The 19081-nt window shown below is 42.2% G+C and overlaps 1 protein-coding gene across 1 annotated transcript in view; it reads left to right on the top strand.

Moving 5' to 3' along the window:
- ADGRB2 (adhesion G protein-coupled receptor B2) overlaps window positions 1-19081 on the top strand; it is a gene marked incomplete at both ends in the record, with an annotated part of 200334 nt that overhangs the window by 119000 nt on the left and 62253 nt on the right. The window contains 3 exons of the mRNA XM_081334490.1: window positions 953-1028; window positions 1149-1251; window positions 2423-2466. Coding sequence (XP_081190616.1) covers window positions 953-1028; window positions 1149-1251; window positions 2423-2466 — 223 coding nt within the window. The remainder of the gene's footprint in view (window positions 1-952; window positions 1029-1148; window positions 1252-2422; window positions 2467-19081) is intronic.

Below are 19081 nucleotides of genomic sequence, written 5' to 3'. Positions count from 1 at the left end.
ATCAAAGTAGAATAATCATAGAGGAATAATGCTATTCTCAAGAAAGAGAAGGAGGAATTGTGAAGTGTTCTGTTCAGGTGTTTTTTTTTTTTAAAAAATAATCCAATCTTTATAGATAAATTGGAAAGAGTGCAGAACATTTTAGATTTATTTGCTTAGACATGACTGCCAAAACACCAGTTTTTAAAGCCAGATTCTTTTGTCTTTGACATTATTGCTAATCTCTGCTTACAGACATTATTATATAGGCTGGGCAGAAGTGTTGTTATTATTATAACTGACTCACAGAGTTGGATGTGATTTTTCTAATTTTGATTTGGCATTCCAGTTACGGATTCTGTCTCTGCTCTTGTGAAAGTCCAACCTCTTTCTCCAGATTTCAAATCAGAAGTGGGAACGTGAGGCTTAGATATTTATAGCCCCATTTATATGTTGTGCGTGCATATGTTATCAAGCTGAAATGAATGCATATGTTCAGCCTGCCTTACGCTTGAATTTCCACTCAGCAACCAGAAAAATTACACCGCAGCATAAAAAAAAATATATTTTAAAATCCTTATTGATTGGGTTGTAAGGATTGGATTCTCTCTTGTATTCTACATTGGTTTGGTTCATGCAGATGCAGTTTGCTTCACACAAACATTAGCCCCAGAAAGGATTCTCCAGACAGATATTCAACTGATGCAGTTTCCCTAGGAACATGTTAGAGGCAATCCTACAGCTGCACAATTTTGTCACCACTTTCTTCTCTCCCCCCCCCCCCCAGTATATAAATCACTTAACATATTCATGAAATCTTATACATGTGTTCATTCTGGCAGTTGTAGTTTTGGGATCTTCTCATTGCTCTGTCTTGTTTAAGACAACAAAGTCCCGATTTCATGTCCCACAAACAGCCCTTTAGCTGCTGCTTTAATCCCTGTGGCTCTTGTCCTTCTTTCTCCCTCTGAAGAAACAGATGACTCAGCTTATTTTGTCATTGGCGCCATCCTGTATCGCACCTTGGGATTAATTCTGCCCCCTCCTAGGTGAGTGGATCTACCAAATTAACAAGTCCATCTGGCAATGTGCTTGCAGCCATACCTTGGTGGTGTATTTGTATTCTGAATGCATTCTCATTCCAGTGACATTGCAAATTACACCAACAGAAGTCCTCTGGCAGTCATGTCCAAAGTTCTCACGGTGACGGTGAAGCCACCGACGAAGGCCGTGGAACCTTTGATTACAGTGGAGTTGTCCCATATTATCAATGTAAGTGTGTGTGTGTGTCTGTGGGGGTCCCGTGGCACCTTAGCCTTTGAGGTGGGTAGAGTAGTCCAGCCCAGTATAATTAAAAGACAAGCTCTTGACTTAAACATCCCATTCCTTCACTTATCACTTTATGCTACAAAATAACGCTCTGTGGCCAAGCCCGGGCCAAACCTGGTATTTGTTCAGAGCGAACCCTGGATACAGAAGAACAGATCTTTTGCTTTTTGCTTTCTGGGAACATAGTCAGGACAAGTGTCTATAACAGGTAGTCCTGGACATATGACCGAAATGAAGCCAGAACATTAGGGTCATAAGTTGTGATAGTCATAAAGAAGGTCACCTGATTTTACGACTTTTGTTTGTGGTGTTAATTAAGCAAATGTCATGGTCATTAGCCAAATGCCACAGTCATTAACCAAACCAATGGTTTGTCACAGGCATGATTTTGCTAAAAACCAGAAGTAAACACCAGTTTGGCAAAACTATTATAAAACATACAATGTCATGTGACAATGGGGTGCTGTCAACAGCCATAAATGTGGCCATGTTGCCGAGCAAAGTTGGGTCACCTGACTGTGGAGGGGGCCCAACCATCGGAACATTGAATCCTGGTTGTAAGTCCCCGTTTTCAGATTGGTCGTAACTCAAGTACTACTTGTAATCTTACATATCCACTATTAGTTTTACTCTTGAAAAACTGCTGGAGAAAAAAAAATCAGGATTGTTATTTATTTATTTATTTATTTATTTATTTATTTATTTGCTTTAATTAGATCAGTATAAAGAATTTTAACCCATCTGTTGTAATTAAGAGAGAAAGGGGAAAAAAATCTCCCTTGGTGTAATTATTCTTGCAATTTATACTTCATTTCTGCCCTGCTTTTTTGCGATACTTTACTGTCTAACAGGGAATATAGGAAACAGCAACATAGTTTGACATGCATTGAATATTTAGGCAGCCTCTGAAATCTTTACTAATATTCCCTTTGAGGGAGGAAAACCCACTTATCATAATTAGAAATTAATATCTGAAAGGATGGATGGAAGGAAGGAAGGAAGGAAGGGAGGGAGGGAGGGAGGGAGGGAGGGAGAGAGGGAGGGAGGGAGAGAGGGCTAAGTCTACTATGCCTTGTTCCCCATTCACATCACCCTCTTTCTATTTGTCCTCCAGGGCACTTCACATCAACAATGTGTGACCTGGGAATATACTAAAGTGTGAGTATATTTGATCTTGCTGCATTAAGTGGATTGTGTAAGGAGGCCACTGTGCCAATGATTGACGTACATGGCTGTCTGCAAGTTATTCAACCAATACCTTACTTTCTCACTCAAGGCCCTTAACAAAAATGAAAGTACAAAACCGAGAATCAAAAGTTTCAAAACATAAACTAAACCAATTCTAAAGTTAGCTGCTTGGCTAGTCAAGAGATAGTGTGAGTGATGATGGTGGTGGAGCTCCTGGATGCCTTCACATGTTGTATCCCAAGCTTGCAAGATTATCCCACTCCTTCATCCATCTTTTTTGTTCTTCATTTCCATCTGCCCAAGAATTGGATATCCTCCTAATGCTGGAAGGGGTTCTCCACTTGAAAAAGGAAGTTTGTCATTCATCTTTTGCTCTGTAATCCTGTAGATAACTTGAAGGTGGCTGTTTATACTCTTGATTTACTCCCAATATGAGTGTAGGAGGACAGCTTTTGATCTACAATGGGGAAAATATCAAAAATTTGGTAGCGTCCTTTCTGATTAACAACTTTATTAAAAATCATTCAGCTTTCTTCAGCTGCACCTCACTTCATCATATCCATAGAGTGAGTAGACCGATGTAGGATTTAAACTTGGGGGGAGGGGGAGGGAGAGAGGAGAAGAGGAGAATACAGGTTGCTTACCTGTGAAACAGAATTTAAGTATCTTATCAATGAACAATTGTATTGTGTTAGAACCCCATTGTATTTGTTGAGAATGTCTGAGATTCCTTGACACCTTCTGATATATTCAGACTAAACATAACTATTGATGAAGTATTGACATGATACAATACAATGTGCTATGCTATGCTATGAATGTACATGTACATCAAAAGGTGTCAGGCGTTCTCTAAAAGCTAGTCAGAAAAGATGTTACCAGACTCCTCCCAATTTTTAAGAGAGACTGCAACTATCACCTGGGAAAAGATTCTTTGCCAATGTACCCAGTCAAGGAGTCCTTGAGATGGTATGAAGTACCAAGGTCTGGGCCTGGGTATCTAGTTGTGTGCTTGCTCAGCAGAATCTTCTATGGGGTTGTGATAACACCATCCTAGAATGAAGAACTGTCAACATTATAAATGTTGTTGGCCTGGAATGTCAACAGTCATATGTTACCCCTCTTCTCCATGAGGTGCTTTGGTTGCCAATTTAAAGATCCAAGACAAGCTGCTGGTTTTCTCCTTTAAGGGGCTTCATGGCATCTTTCAACCACGGGAAATCAGGAAATCCAGGCAGTTCGAGTGAATATAGAGGTTTATTGCAAGTTTAAACTTTCTATAAGGATCAGAACTACTAACAGTCAAAGTAAATTGGTGATAGATAAGAGTCAGTGGAACTCAAGGTGGGCTGGACTTAGTTTAGTTTAGTTTAGTTTAGTTTTATTTGATTTCTATACCGCCCTTCTCCCTAGGGACTCAGGGCGGTTCACAGGGCATATATAAATAACGATACAAAAGTTAAAAAGAAATTAAACCAGTGCCCAGTAAAAAACAATAATAAAGTACTAAAAAACGCCAATTTAAAAACCCATATTCCCCATCAGGCCAGACCAGCTAATTCAAACAAGTGGGTCTTCAGCCCGCGGCGGAAGGTTCGGAGGTCTGATGCCATCCGGAGCTCAACCGGCAGTTGGTTCCATAATGCCGGAGCGCCCACAGAGAAGGCCCTCCCCCTGGGGGTCACCAGTCGACATTCCCTGACCGGAGGCACCCTGAGGAGGCCCTCCCTGTGGGCACGTACTGGGCGGAGGGAAGTTGACGCCGGCAGCAGGTGGTCCCCGAGGTAACCCGGACCCATGCCATGTAAGGACTTAAAGATCATGACCAAAACCTTGAACCTCACCCGGAAGACAACTGGTAACCAATGCAGCTCGCGGAGCAAAGGTGTAACATGGGAGTACCGGGAAACTCCCAAGACAACTCTCGCGGCCGCATTCTGTACCAGTTGGAGCCTCCGAGTGGTCTTCAAGGGAAGCCCCATGTAGAGAGCATTACAGTAGTCAAGGCGAGAGGTCACGAGCGCATGAGTGACCGTACACAGGGCATCCCGGTCCAGATAGGGCCGCAACTGGCGCACCAGGCGAACCTGGGCGAAAGCCCCCCTAGTCACGGCCACTATATGATCTTCCAGAGTAAGCCGTGAATCTAGGAGGACTCCCAAGTTGCGAGCCCTATCCACGGGGGGTAAGAGCTCACCCCCCATAGAAAGAGATGGAACATTTTGAATGTCCCGGGATGCCGGAATGTACAGCCACTCAGTCTTGTCAGGGTTGAGTTGAAGTCTGTTCCTCCCCATCCAGACCCGAACCGCCTCCAGGCAGCGGGACATCACAGCGAGGGCATCACTGGGGTGGTTTGGGGTCGAAAAGAAAAGTTGGGTATCATCGGCATATTGATGATACCCAACTCCAAAACCACGAATGATCTCACCCAGCGGTTTCATATAGATGTTGAACAGGAGAGGCGAGAGAACCGACCCCTGAGGAACTCCACAAACGAGAGACCTAGGGGCCGATCTCTGCCCCCCTGCCAACACCGACTGCGAGCGTCCCAGGAGATAGGAGGAGAACCACTGAAGAACTGTGCCTCCCACTCCCAATCCCCTGAGGCGCCGCAGCAAGATACCATGGTCGATGGTATCGAAAGCCGCCGAGAGGTCTAATAGGACTAGGACAGAGGAATATCCCCTATCCCGAGCCCTCCAGAGATCATTCACCAGAGCGACCAATGCCGTCTCCGTGCTGTACCCGGGCCTGAAACCCGATTGGTAGGGGTCCAAATAATCCGCTTCATCCAGGACCAGAGGGAGCTGATGCGCCACCACACTCTCAACAACCTTCGCAAGAAAGCGAAGGTTGGAGACTGGACGAAAGTTGTTCAATACAGCTGGGTCCAAGGCAGGCTTCTTGAGGAGAGGTCTCACCACCGCCTCCTTCAAGACGGTGGGGAAATAACCCTCACTCAAAGAAGCAGATATAACCGCCTGGAGCCAGCCTCGTGTCCTGTCCCTAGCTGCATAAACCAGCCAGGAAGGGCACGGGTCCAATAAACATCCCTTGTGGCTGCAAAAAGACTCAGGACTGATGATGCGTTTGACTCCACCCTTGGGCTCAACCTCATCATCTCTTATAGCATTTGAGAGACCACCTTTCCCAGGTTACACCAGCCCATCCCATTAGATCTGCCAGAGAGAGCATGTTGCAGGTACCTTTGGTTAAGAATCTTCATTGGATGGGTCCCAGAAGGCCTTCTCTTCTGTGGTGCTGGTCTTAGGGAACATTCTCTGTCCCCCCCCTCACCCCCCAACATTACATTAGCTCCGTCCCTTTTAATATTCCAAAAACCCTTGCTGTGTCATCAGCCCAGGGGCTGAAATGGCTCTGTCGTTCAGGTGGCCATTTTTATCCTCCTGTATTTTTTGCTTTTATCATTTTTATTACTATGGATTTTAATGTTTTTTGGGTTGTTTCTATATTTGTTGCTTTTTTTATCTGATGATTGTGCACCACCCAAACTCGATTTCGGTGAGACGGACGGGTATATAAATTTGATTCATAAATAAATAAACCTGGTTCTTCAAAATTTATCTGATAGCTCTGCTGCCTAAGATGAAATGCAGGTTATTAGTTCTGGAGAAAAGCAGAGAATTTCTGCTGGCATGTTGCTCATTTTTCCCCCCTTCAGACTGAAGATTACAGATGGCCTTTGCGCTGTATGCCCGGTTCTGCATTTCAAATAGAAGTGGGTGGGTGCAGGGCAGAAGCTAACTTTAATTTTTTTTCACTTATATTTAAATTTAATCAACATTCATCATAGCTGATATGATTACTCTCTAGTCATATACATAGTGATTTTCCCTTTCAATCATAATTAAGCATTACAGTTTGGCAGCTATTTTTGCAAATTTCTGGGATCATCCCTCCAGGCTTTCAGTCTGCGTTCCTCGCCTTGACCTGCTTGCGTTGAGCCGGAGCATCCTGTTTTTCTGAGATTTTCCAGGGTGATGTTGGTCAAATGGCAAAGTCACTTCTCCATCTGTGAAATAAGTATAATATCAGCACATCTTGGTGCTAAGATATGATGAAATAGCTGAAGACATGACAGTAGTGACTTTGAAGGCTGGGACCTGCCCAGGGGAAGACAAGGAAACCAAGCCAACAAATCTTAGCTAATGTCAGCTCCCTTCCAGACTGATACTTGATCTCAAAGGTTTGCAGGCAGAGGTTGAAGGATGCAGCTCTTGACAGAGAAACTAGAAAAGCTGTTAATGTGAAGAAAACCAACAGCTGCAAACTCAAGCCTTATATTTAGCAAACCCAAGGTTCAATCCTGAAAAATTGCTCTTTTTTTATCCATGCATTCTAGCACTCTTGAGAACCAATTATTTTTCAGTAGAAGTGCACATGATTATTCCTGCTGATTGGCTTGTTCTCAAGACCTTTACTCATGACCTTGCTCGTGTTGACCCTGACAGCTAATTAATAAAATCAGGCTTCTGAATTAGTAGCTGACCAGAAGGCCATCTCCTCTGCTAATCTTATATGACAGGGTTTTTTTTGCTTCTTTCCTTCCTCAGCACATGTATGTTCACAATATGGAGATATTTCTCAAGAATCTGTGCTATTTTTGTGCAATAAGATAGCATGGAATAGTAATTTCCTCTTCCCATGCTAGGTATGGACAATTGTGCACAGTGCAACTCTCCCACTGCATTTTCTACAAAGCAATGGAATCTGAAAGTTCTTTTTTGAGAAAATGTGATTTCTTCATTTTGCATTGTCTAGCTCTGGAACTGAGATCTTGCCTTGCCCTCAACCATTCAGGAACAGGTGCATCTGAAGAGGGAGAGCTGTCCATTCCTCTAGTGCTGAAATGTCCCTAATCTAGAGAGTAGGAATACAGGTAGTCCTTGACTTATGACTACAATTGGGGGCAAGAATTTCTATTGTTAAGCAAAGTGAGCCATGCCTAATTTTACAAACTTTTTTTTGCTGTGGTTGTTAAGTGAATCACTGCAGTTGTTAGTTGAACCATGTGGTTGCTAAGTGAATCCTGCTTCCCCTATTGACTTTGTTTGGTGGAAGCCAACTGGGAAGCCAACTGTAAATGGTGATCACATGACCCTAGGATGCTGCAATCATCATCCCAAGTCCCAAATTCTGATCCTGTGATGATGGGGATTCTGTAACAGTGGAAAGCGTGAGGACCAATTATATGTCATTTTTTTTCATTGCCATTGGAACTTTGAATGGTCTCTAAAGGAAGGGTTGTAAGTCAAGGACTGCCTGTAACCTTCATTATCTATGCTAAAAAGACCCCAGCGGTGTCTCTGCTGCATTCCTGCCTGGACTCAGAAGCAAGAGATCCTTTAATAAGACTTCTCTGCCTCACACTGCTAATAATAGCTATCGATTAGCAGGCACATCTTACCTGCAAGCTTAATTCATTGTCCACCAGCTTGCAGGAGGTAAACAAAGAGAGAACAAAATAGCATTGTTTTTCTCCTATATATATATGCAAGAAAACTAGCGTCCGTCATTTAGGCTGCCTTTATGTTTTTGATTGGGCCTCAGAAACACAAATTAATCATTGCCAGGTGACAAGGTTGCTGGTTCAGAGCTTGTAAACCAAGACTTCTGGTCCAATGTACCTTCAATATGTTTTGACTTCAATTCTTATTATCTATTTCTGGCTAGAGGTTATGGGAGATTAAGACTGACGCATCTAGAGGTCACCAAGGATTTTGCTGAAGCTCTAGAAATTGCACAACAAGGCAAATTCATACAGTACCAGAGACTAAAGATACACAAAATGGAGTTGGCACAGAAAGGCACTCTGTTGCAGCACCTGCCCTCTGGAGTAACACTCAACCCCCAGAATCCATGTGCTTCCCACCTTATTGGGGTTCTGTAAATCCCTAAACACCTGGTTCCAATCCCTGACTCTGAAGCAGGGTGACCGCTGAGCTGTGTCATACATATTTTGTGCAGCCTTGTGGTTTGTTTGTCTAGATGCCTCTGGGTTTTTTTTTTATTCGTTAGATTTTTACCCCATCTTTTTTTACTTTATAGGTAACTCAAGGCAGTGAACATACTCCTGCCTCCTCCTCCTATTTTACTCACAGCAATTCTGTGAGGTGGGTTTGGCTGAGAAAGAGGGACTGGCCCAAAGTCACTCAGCCAGCTTTCATACCTAAGGTGGGACTACAACTCACTGTCCCCTGGCGGTTGGCTCAAAGTCACCTAGCTGGCTCTCATGCCTAAGGCAGGGGTATACGGACCATCTCCTGGTGATTGGCCCCAAGTCATTCAGTGAACTTTCATGCCTAAGGCAGATCTAGAACTCACCATCTCCTGGTGATTGACTCAACGTCACCCAGCTGGTTTTCCTTCCTAAGGCGGAACTAGAACTCATCATCACCTGGTTTCTAAGCCAGCACCTTCACCGCTAGATAAAATTGGCTGGGGTTTGGTGTTTTTTTTTTGTTTGTCTAATATTGTTTCTTCTGTTTGTTTATAATGTAAGCTACGTAGAGTTGGGCAGCCTTAAATCAATACCTGGAGTTGGGCAGCCTTAAATCAATACCTGAGCAAAGGCATAAACAAGCATTTAGTAGACAGCAGCCTCTTCAGGCCTTGAGCCCATATTACGGGGCCATCTTCTAAGAACATTGTTTACTTCCATTTCGTCATGAAAGGAACGTGCCGGTTGGCCTTCGAAATTCATCAGTTCTAAGGCAGCTTGTCAAAAGTCTCGAAGCTTTGACATGCTTGCTGCTGCCATCCTCATGTTCATTTTGTTGGCACAATCAGAAAGGTGTGTTGAGAGATTGTGGGGGGGGGGGGGCGAAACTGCCAGAAAGGTAACATAATTAAGAAGGAAAAGAAGAGAAAGGAGCTACCCTGCTGGGGTGGCAGAGGAGCGGCTGGCTTAATTACTTATGATTTCAAGATAGAATGTCAGTTTTTGAAGTGGCAGCTGTAGATCTTTTCTGCTTTACTGGAGGTTGCAAGCTCTTAGGTTTTTTGTATAACTTTCAAGAGCTTTAAAAAATGATTTTTTTTAAAAAAAAATATTATTCTGCAAGTAAGATGCAGTAGATTTTCTTGGCTTTAACAACAACAACTCCTTCTCCTCCTCTTCCCCCCTCCCCCTCCTCATGTCCTTTCTCCTCTCTCCTTTGCATAAAAACTGAGAATGATGGGATTGCAGTCCAACACAGCTGGAGGGCATCAGACCAGCAAAGATTGATGTACACCAATGAACAATGAATCTTGGATTTTTCTATTACAGGGGTAATTCTATTTTATATCAAGATAGAGAGGGATGACTTTGGTAGTGGTTCGAATAATTACCATAATCTTCCTTCTTTGTATTGATATAAAGGAGCGCCCTGTCATGGGGGAGGGGAGGTAAAGCTGTCATTTGACTGTAGAAAAAAAAAAGTAATCCCCTTGACTCATCCTGACTTGAATAGATGTGAACAGATTTCTGTAAAAAAAAAACACAACGCAAAATAAAACACAAAATGAAGCATTTTTCAATTCTGAGCTAAATAAAATTCACTGCTACTTTCTTCTCTCCGTACTGTTCTTTATCTCAGGCTGTTTCCTAAAATGACTTTCTCTCTTTCTGTTTTGGACCTTGTTTCTAATCCCCCAAAGTTGTTCTCGAGTAAAAGAGTTTTTTAAAAAAACCCTCTTGGTTAAAGGAAGAGGAAGAGAACGAGAAAACTTACCTCTTTCTATTTATGTCTTTTTTTAAAAAAGAAAAAAAAAATAAATGTGGGCTGGATGCGTAATGAGCTGATGAAGAAAAGAAAAGCACTCTGATTTTCTTTAATTGGACAACTGTGTATCCAAGAAATTTGGTCCAGATCATCCAAACCCTCATTTTGCAGCTTGCTCATCATCTGCAAGAGTAATTAGTACCACACACTTAATTAGGTGCCATCAAGATGGATTCTAATTGCATGGACAGATTCCCATTGCTTCCACCTGTGTCTAACAACGTTTCTCTTCTGAGCGTAATTCCACATGTTTTGGTTCCCATCCTTCCATTCTATTGATTATCTCCTCCTCCTCCTCCTCCTCCTCCCTTCATCCTGACTAAACATAATCCCTTTTTCCCATCTGTCATTTACCCTCACTGCGTTCCCAGAGTATGCAAGAAATGTTTGTCACATGGAGGTTCACAAAGAAGATCCTCATAAAATGTTATCCAGAGACGCTGGGCTCATATAAGCAAATGCAGATTTGCAATTTTATTGATTTCTGCCTGAACAAAAAGCTTCACAAACTCTCTGCCTCGCACATATGCAGAAAGGTACTTGGTTGTTTTTAAAATCATTATTATGTAACCTATATACATTTGTGATTGAGATGGCCTATAAATCAACCACATCAGTAATCCGTCCATCCATCCATCCATATATACTGTAATATACATATACATTCATATTTAGTTCAGAAGCCTAGCTGGCTAGGCTACATATGAATGTCGGAATTGAGGTGGTAGCACTAGCAATAGCCCTTAGACTTATGAGGGTGAAGATTCATTTTCCAAGCTTGTGGGTTGGTTTCCAAATGTTTCATTGCCAGGCTAGGTAACATCTTCAGCAGAGTTTAGGAGAGTTCCACCCCACAAGCTTGGAGAATGAACCTTCACCCTCACCCTATACTCGAACTACAGATATTCACCACTATTACTTAGACTTATATACCACTTCATAATGATTCACAGCCCTCTCTAAGCGGTTTACATAGTCAGCATATTCCGCCCCCCACCCCCCAACAATCTGGGTCCTCAGTTTAACGACCTCGGAAGGATGGAAGGATGAGTCAACTTTTGAGCCGGTGAGAATCGAACTGGAGTGAGCAGTGAGTTAGCCTGCTCCTACCTAAACCTACCACGCGCAGAATTTCGTTCTGTATGATGTTTCCAAAATATTACAGTTCCTATTCACTATTGTTTGTAAGAAGGCTTGACCAATCCCAGCTTGACTGACTTTTCTCGCTTCCTACTACTTTTCCAACTGAGCGTCGCTGCTTTGCTATCATGTTTTAAGAAGCTTCTCTTGGGTCTTCATAAAAATATTCTCTCTGGTATTTTTCCAATAGCAGCAGAAAATGACATCAACCAGGACACAGTCTGGCTTTATGGTCTCTTTTGAGAGAGTCTCATGTATTCCACATTTCATCCATGACCATTCATACCGTAGTACAAATACACATCACAGGGTATATTTATAGGAGCCAAACAGCTATAATCAGTGGGTGCGATAACTAAATCTGCAACGCTGGTAGCAGTATGATAGACATTCTAGCTGATAGTCTTATCTAGGGAGCAGTCAGCCTTTATTTGATCTAGAACTAATTGACTGTTTCTTTCTGCAGTCCGCAGGACTCTTACTTACCACCTCTGCTACCACAATTCAGAGGCATCTGTCTATTTTCCCTCACTCTTTTTTTTAATGCTCAGCTTTTACAGCCATAGATTAGTAGTGGGGGGGGGAGAAATACTACTTGAACTATTCTAGTTTGCTCGTTACTGAACTGCCTTATCCATGTAATTTCCGGACTGGAAGTGACAGCTTAGGTGAGTGGGCAAATACAGACCAGCCTTCTGGAACAGGACAACATCATAATATTTCTGTTGGAGGAGGCGTAGAAGCGCCACTCAGTAATTTCTAGTTGGGGACAAGTGGGAGATGTATTGGAATTTTTTCATGTCAGATTTTAATCTGAGCTAGAGTAGAATTAGGTGGTTTGTGAAAATAAACTTCCTCTCTGAAAATCATATCCTTGAAGCTTTTGTCTAGTTTTCATGGCTCATCCTCATGACATCTTTTCCTCAATGCAGCGAAGGCTGACTAACTCTTTCTGGAGGGCAAACACACACATTTTTTTCTCAATAGAAGAGAATGTTTGTAACTCGGGATTGAACTGTGGAAGACCTTGGTGCTCTCCGAGTCTGATTGTTTTCTTGCAGACATTTCTTTGCCTGATTTAGTAACATCTTCAGGGCTAGTGTGTGTGGGGTGGTTTATATACAAATGACTTGCTCTGTTACTGTCGGTGGGAGTGTTGTTGGTGGTTCCTTGATCAGGCTACTGTTTACTGAATGAGTAGTTCCTTGATCAGCGTATTTACTGCTTGGTATTCATCTCTGCTTTTCTGGGGGTTGATTTCTGATCTCGCGGTCTTTTAGTTTTTTGATTGTCCCTCTTGAATGGTAACACAACCTTGTCCTCATCTCATTCCCAGCCTGCCAGAGAGGCAGCCTTAGAAACATCTTTTCTGTCTCTGTCATCAGAAGTTGTGTCTTCTGTTTTCTGCCGGCTCAGTGGTGCTGTTCAGTTCATCTGCTGCATTAAAACACTGAATTACAGGAGATTTATTTATTGGCTGGTAGAGAGTGGGATGCTGGCTGCATGAATAAAGAGCATCCAGAAGTCACAGAGAGATTTATTTATTTATTTACTTGCTGGTAGACAGTGAAATGCTGGATACATGAATAAAGAATGCCCAGTAGTCACAGAGAAGCTGCTGGACTTCCTGGAATGACACTTAGGAGAGGAAGTCAGTGGTGGAGGCAGTGTTATTACAAAAGTCCAGTTGCGGAAACTTTTGTGTTTGCAAAGACCCACCCAGAGAATACCCCAAAGATGCTTTTTCAGGAGGCAACTGGACTTTCTTGTTTTTCTTTGAAGACGTTTCGTTTCTCATCCAAGAAGCTTCTTCATCTTTGACTAGATCATTCAGTCAGAGCTGAAGAAGCTTCTTGGATGAGAAGCAAAACGTCTTCAAAGAAAAACAAGAAAGTCCAGTTGCCTCGTGAAAAAACATCTTTGGGATAACCAGGACCTGGAGGACTGAGAAGCTCCATAGGCACCTAGAGAATAGAAGGCGAATGGATGGCACTTGCTTTCCCAGGATGGGTGGGAAGAGGGCCGAACCTAAGTAGTCTACCAGTCAGGGGCCATCTGAATAGCTCACATGGCCGCCACCATTGCCAAAGTAGAGGAAGGGATTGGAATCTGGACAACAATTTCTTATATCAATTTCCTTTTCATCCAGCAATTTAAGATCATTGCATCAAAGAACCAAAATCTGTACTTTCCAGCCAACGTAACTATACCATAAATTTAATTTATTCATTTCCCTTTCAAGAATTCATTCGTGAGTTGTTGGACCCAGCTAGATGAATGTGCAACATGAAAATGTGGACCTATCTTGATTATTTTTTTAAGAAAGCTTCTTCTTTGAACCCTCTTCTGAGTTATCTTCATAAAGCAATTATTTTTCCAAGTGAAAACCAAGTCTATGTATTTGTGATGCAGTAGAATGTAATCTGGAATCCCAGAAGGGAGAGATTCCTTCATAGAAGGCAAAGAGATTGTGGAGCCTGGAAAGTTTGGTTGTCAGGAAGAGGGTTAAGATGGCCCCTACCTAGCAGTTCACAGAGTATATAGTTATGCAGATAGTTGCTTAAATCTGGCAAGATTCTGTCTATATGTAAAGAACAATAAAGGAAGCTATTAAGTAACTTCACATGTTGTTCTTGGGTCTGACATGTACATCTGAAAATCACTTTTCTCCTACCATTTGTGGATTTTTATTTTGTCTAACATTCGTAAGTGTCGTTCCTACACAACTATAATAGTCTTGGGGTAGAGTGGGTAAAACTTTGAGCAAATCTGTGTTGGTATGTGAGTTTCAAAGAAATCATTTAGATGTCCTTCTGATTCTAAAATGATCTTCTGGAAATGACAGCCTCATTCCTGCAGCAGCTATCCCTTTAAATGCTCCTTGATTTCTGCTTGTGTTACTTGCAATGCAGAGTGAATCATATTACCCCCTTCCTTTCAAGTGTGACCTCTCTTCACTTTAAAGTACTTGAACATGAAGAGTGGTTTCCACACTTTATAAAGTTAACCCATAACAGTACATGGACACTCAACCTGGACAATAACATAATGGTATGTGGGAAAGATCTTGGGAGACGGATGAAAAAATGTTGTCTAGGGAATGGATAGGTAAGAGACAGCATAGCCCACAGCTGCAAAGTGGATGGAGCAAGAGACTCAAAAAGGATTCTCTATAGGGATTCCATCTGTAAAGTTGACAGTGGGAGAATTTACTTTCAGAGTTGCAAGATTGATGTTAGCTTTGTTAAGTAAACTAAGCAGGAAACACAATGAGATAAACTAATTGTACTTTATGGTAATACTGCATTAATAGTATCTTGCATGTCTCCCACTGTCATCTTCTGGACGTGGGCATCAGGACTTCTGAGCAGCACTTGTAGCATTCTCAATTGTAAGAGTGGGAGCCCTCTGCTTTTCTATAAAGAATAAAACTCTTCAGCCATAAATTAGTGGCTAGATTGCTGAGGAATCCCTGAAATTGCCATGGAAACTTTAAGCCCTTCAGAGGATTCTGAGATAGGTTGCAAGGTGCACACTCAGATCTCATGAGCCATGCATCATGGTCCACAGTGCATCCATAAACGCAGCATAACTTTCTGGCACACCCTGCAGAGAACAGATAATTTGGAGCTGGCAAATGTTTATTTCAGGAAACTTCATTCAGCCCTGCTTAATTTCTTTGACTCAGAATCCTAATAACTTCCCAAAGAAGGGTGTTATAGAGCAAGTTAAAACTTGGAGGATGAAGAGAAGGATCAATGAATCACACAGTTTGATGATTCTGCATGTCTTCTTCTGCTTCCTTCTCCTTGGGTAGTGAAGTTATCAGATCGATCTTTACATGGGGAGGGGGAGGTCATGGCTGCTTTAAATTTCCCTCACTTATTTATGGACGGGTTTGTTTAGTTAGGACATTAATCTTATGTCTTGTAGGAAATTTTTTATGCAACGTTTAACAGAGACAGCAGAGGTCCTGGCAAAGAATTCAACAACACGCCGAATAATTTTCTGACTACGTTATTAGAACATTTTCTGCAAGCATATGCCCATTCACATGTGCACAATATAGTCCTCGAAAAGGAAGGGAAACAGTGAAGAAGAGATAAAAAGACAACATTCTCCTCTTCCATTGTCCTAGTAGATGAAAGAGACATGGGAAATGATTAAGAGGTCATTGAGAGAAACTGTCAGTCTTTCCAAAGCTCTCTGTTCATCTTTTTTACTCCGGGGATCAAAGTATCAGCGCTGATTCTCAAAACTTGAGTGTTAGTTTTCACACTTTGTTCCTGCTTTGTACATTTTCTTCTCTTATTTAAAGTTTTCAGCTCCTCTCCTTAAGGAGATGAAAATCTGCTTATGGTTATTTAGCAGGCAATCATGATAGACAGACAGATGCTTCCTTTAGTCTGTTTCTGTTTATCAGCTCTAAAATTGTCCCAGTTGATAATTAAGTCTGTATACTGTACTTCAGTTCACATTTTGTTCTTCCCTTTCTCGCCTTTTCTGGTTAGCAAATAAAACAAGGGCGTAGATACAGCATTGTAGGATCCGGGGAGAATATAGTAGGAGGACTATAGAGAACAGAATAAACAATGAAAACATATACTTAACAACCATTCATTGAGCGATTGAAGTTATAACAGCTCTGAAAAAAGTGACTTACAACTGGTCCTCGCCTTTACAACTGTTGCATCCCCAGTCATATGTTCAGAATTTGGGCACTTGGCAACTTGGCGTGTACTTGCGACGGTTCCAGCATCCCAAGGTCATATGATCACCATTTGCAACCGTCCCAGCTTTCTTCCAACAAGCAAAGTCAGAGGGGTGGGGAAGCCAGATTCACGTAACAACAATGGCAAAAAATGTCATAAAACTGCATGCGACTCATGCGACTTAAGAACCACCTTGTTTAGCAGTGGAAATTCTGTCCCATGTCTGGTCGTAAGTCAAGGACTATTTGGACACTTTCGAAATATTGCTACTTGGAAACTACCTTTAGTCCAAAATGCAGTGGTCTGCATATTTGGGGGCTCTCAAAAATGAGGCCTATAACACCAGTTTTATAGATCTGGCACTAGTTGCTGATCAGTTTCCAGGCACAATTTAAAATGCTAATTTAACCTATAAAACTCTTTGAAGTTTGGTACTAAGATATCTGCAGGATTGCTTTCTCCAAATGCTCCTGGCCAGTTATTTAAAATAATGAGTGAGAAACTGTTGCAAATCTTACCTTTTCACGGCTTTCTGGGCGCTGGAGCGAGAGAGTAATACGGCTTTCCTGTGTCAACACTCCAGCGTCTTCTGGCCCCACCCTTGTTGACATTTCAGAAATGGTGGAAGATGGAATTGCTCTGAAGAGCCGTCTCCTAATTTTATAACCCCATCTTTACCGTCATTTTCTTTTTCATTTACGTGGGTTTGGTTTTGTTATTTTTGTCACGATTCATTAAGTTTGCACATTTTTAAAAAAGCAAAAAGCATATTACTGTGGTTCTTTGGATTGGCCTTTTTATATTCTGGGTAAACCGTTGAGCGGCTTTTTGATTGGGATGAGATACAAATGTGTTTACTAAACGATGCAGAAATATTGTACAGAGAATACATTTCACGTCAGGCTTCTCTTCCCCTCGTCACTAATTTTGTGGTCCTTCAAGGTTATTCTTGATTCGCAATTTCGGCTCAGTGATGGATGCAGCATAAAGATAGCATCTCCTTTAGCTTTTGGTTCCTACTGACTGAGACCCTTTAAATAGATGGGCCCTATCCCAGTTCCCCTTACCCATTTTGACGTGAGTGAGCAAACTGAGGATTTTTTGCGCTCCCACGTGTAAAATGTTCTGGAAAAACAATCATACCTTTGAAGTCTCCACCATCTTATACCCGAAAGCCGCTTTTCCTGGGTGCATTGTAGCAAGGATGCTGTGCTGATTAAACATCACGGGAGTTTAAGAGGCAGGGAAATGGCAGTTTGCCAACTAAGATAGAAAATGTTTCCCTTTTGCTTGGTGAATGAGTGAACAGGGAGAGTTAACAAGGGCTTGGCGGAGAATTTAAGGGGAGCTCTGAACAAATGTTGCCTTTGAGTCAAGACTTTACTTGGATAAGCTGAGTGCCTGAGAAGGAAACAAGAAGGAATAGAAGCTTTTTCGCTGGTGTTGCTCAAGTTGAATGGCCAGGACACTCTAAATGCCATTTTATCTGGGGGCCCTTGGTGCTCTCTGAGCTTGGTTGCTTTCTTGCAGATGTTTCATTACCCAACTTGGTACCATGATCACTGCTAACTAGCCATGCTAAAATCTGCAAGAAAACAGCCAAGCTCAGAGAGTACCAAGTACCCCCCTCCCCCTCCCCCATTTCAGCCCCAACCTACAAATATTCTCTTCTGTAAGCAGCAAAAATGGCAATTAAGTTCCAACTGCCATTAACATGCGTAGAGCCCAAGGGATCCGGCTTCTGCTGTAGATGCCTCAATTAGGGCCCAAGACCTATTGAAATAGCCCAACCCAAATTTCTAAGATTCATTCTTCAAGTACAGTACCTTGGAATATCCAGTGGTGGGATTCAAATATGTGAACAACCAGTTCTCTGTGTGGATGCCGCTTCTGGAAGTCCATTCTGGGCCTGGGCAACCAAAAATTAGCTACCGGGTCTTCTGAACTGGTGCGAACTGGCTGACTCCCACCACTGGGAATACCTCTTAACTCTTTACTACATCTGGAATTTGGATTTGACTCAAGTGAGGTCTTTCAACTCAGATTCTGAATTCATTAATTTTCCAAGAGGGAACTTTAGACTCTTTCACCCTCTTGGATAATTTTTGTTTCACCCGGCAAAAGGACACTGATCTTGACCTCAGGTGGCATGACTTCTCAGCATGTAAAGTAATCTCTCTAAGGCAGTTTTACTCAACCTTGGCAAGATGACTAATCAGAATCAAAAGAGAGCTGGAAGGGACCTTGGAGGCCTTCTAGTCCAGCCCCCTGCTCGAGCAGGGGAGCCTATACCATTCCAGGCAAGTGGCTGTCCAGTCTCTTCTTAAAAGCCTCCAGTGATGGAGCACCCACAACTTCTGGAGGCGAGCCGGTCCACTGGTTAATTGCCCTCACTAATAGAAAGTTTCTCCTTAATTCCAGGTTGCTTTTCTCCTTCATTAGTTTCCCTCCATTGTTTCTTGTCCTGCCTTCTGGTGCTTTGGAAAATAAATTGACCCCTTCCTCTTTATGGCAGCCTCTCAAATACTGGAAACTACTGCTATCATATCCCCCCAGTCCTTCTTTTCTCTAGACTAGCCAAACCCAAATCCTTGACAAGATGCGACTCCTTCCCTTCTTAGCTAATAGAGGGCAGATATAGGGCAGACCAAGTCTATTAGCTATGCTTTACTGTCTTGTCCTCTCAGTACAACGCTGTGTTTATATTTGATAACTCTTTCACTGTTAAACTATTATGGCTGGTCTTACAAAGAGAAAACTCTATTTCTCTTGGCTGACATGTCCCTAAAGAAGAAGGTGGCCATGTTTTGCACAATTATTGTTTGTATTAAGAGAACTTTTGTTATACTATCTAGGAATATAGCCAGCCGTACCAACAGGCTGAAAAATAGCTTTTATCCGTGGGCTGTTAGGCTTTTAAATGGGACATAATCTTATGCAGAA

This window comes from Vipera berus (assembly GCF_964194415.1).
Source record: "Vipera berus genome assembly, chromosome: 9".
Taxonomy (NCBI): domain Eukaryota; kingdom Metazoa; phylum Chordata; class Lepidosauria; order Squamata; family Viperidae; genus Vipera; species Vipera berus.
The sequence above is the reverse complement of the archived record's forward strand: the minus strand, read 5'-3'. Positions and strand labels throughout refer to the sequence as shown.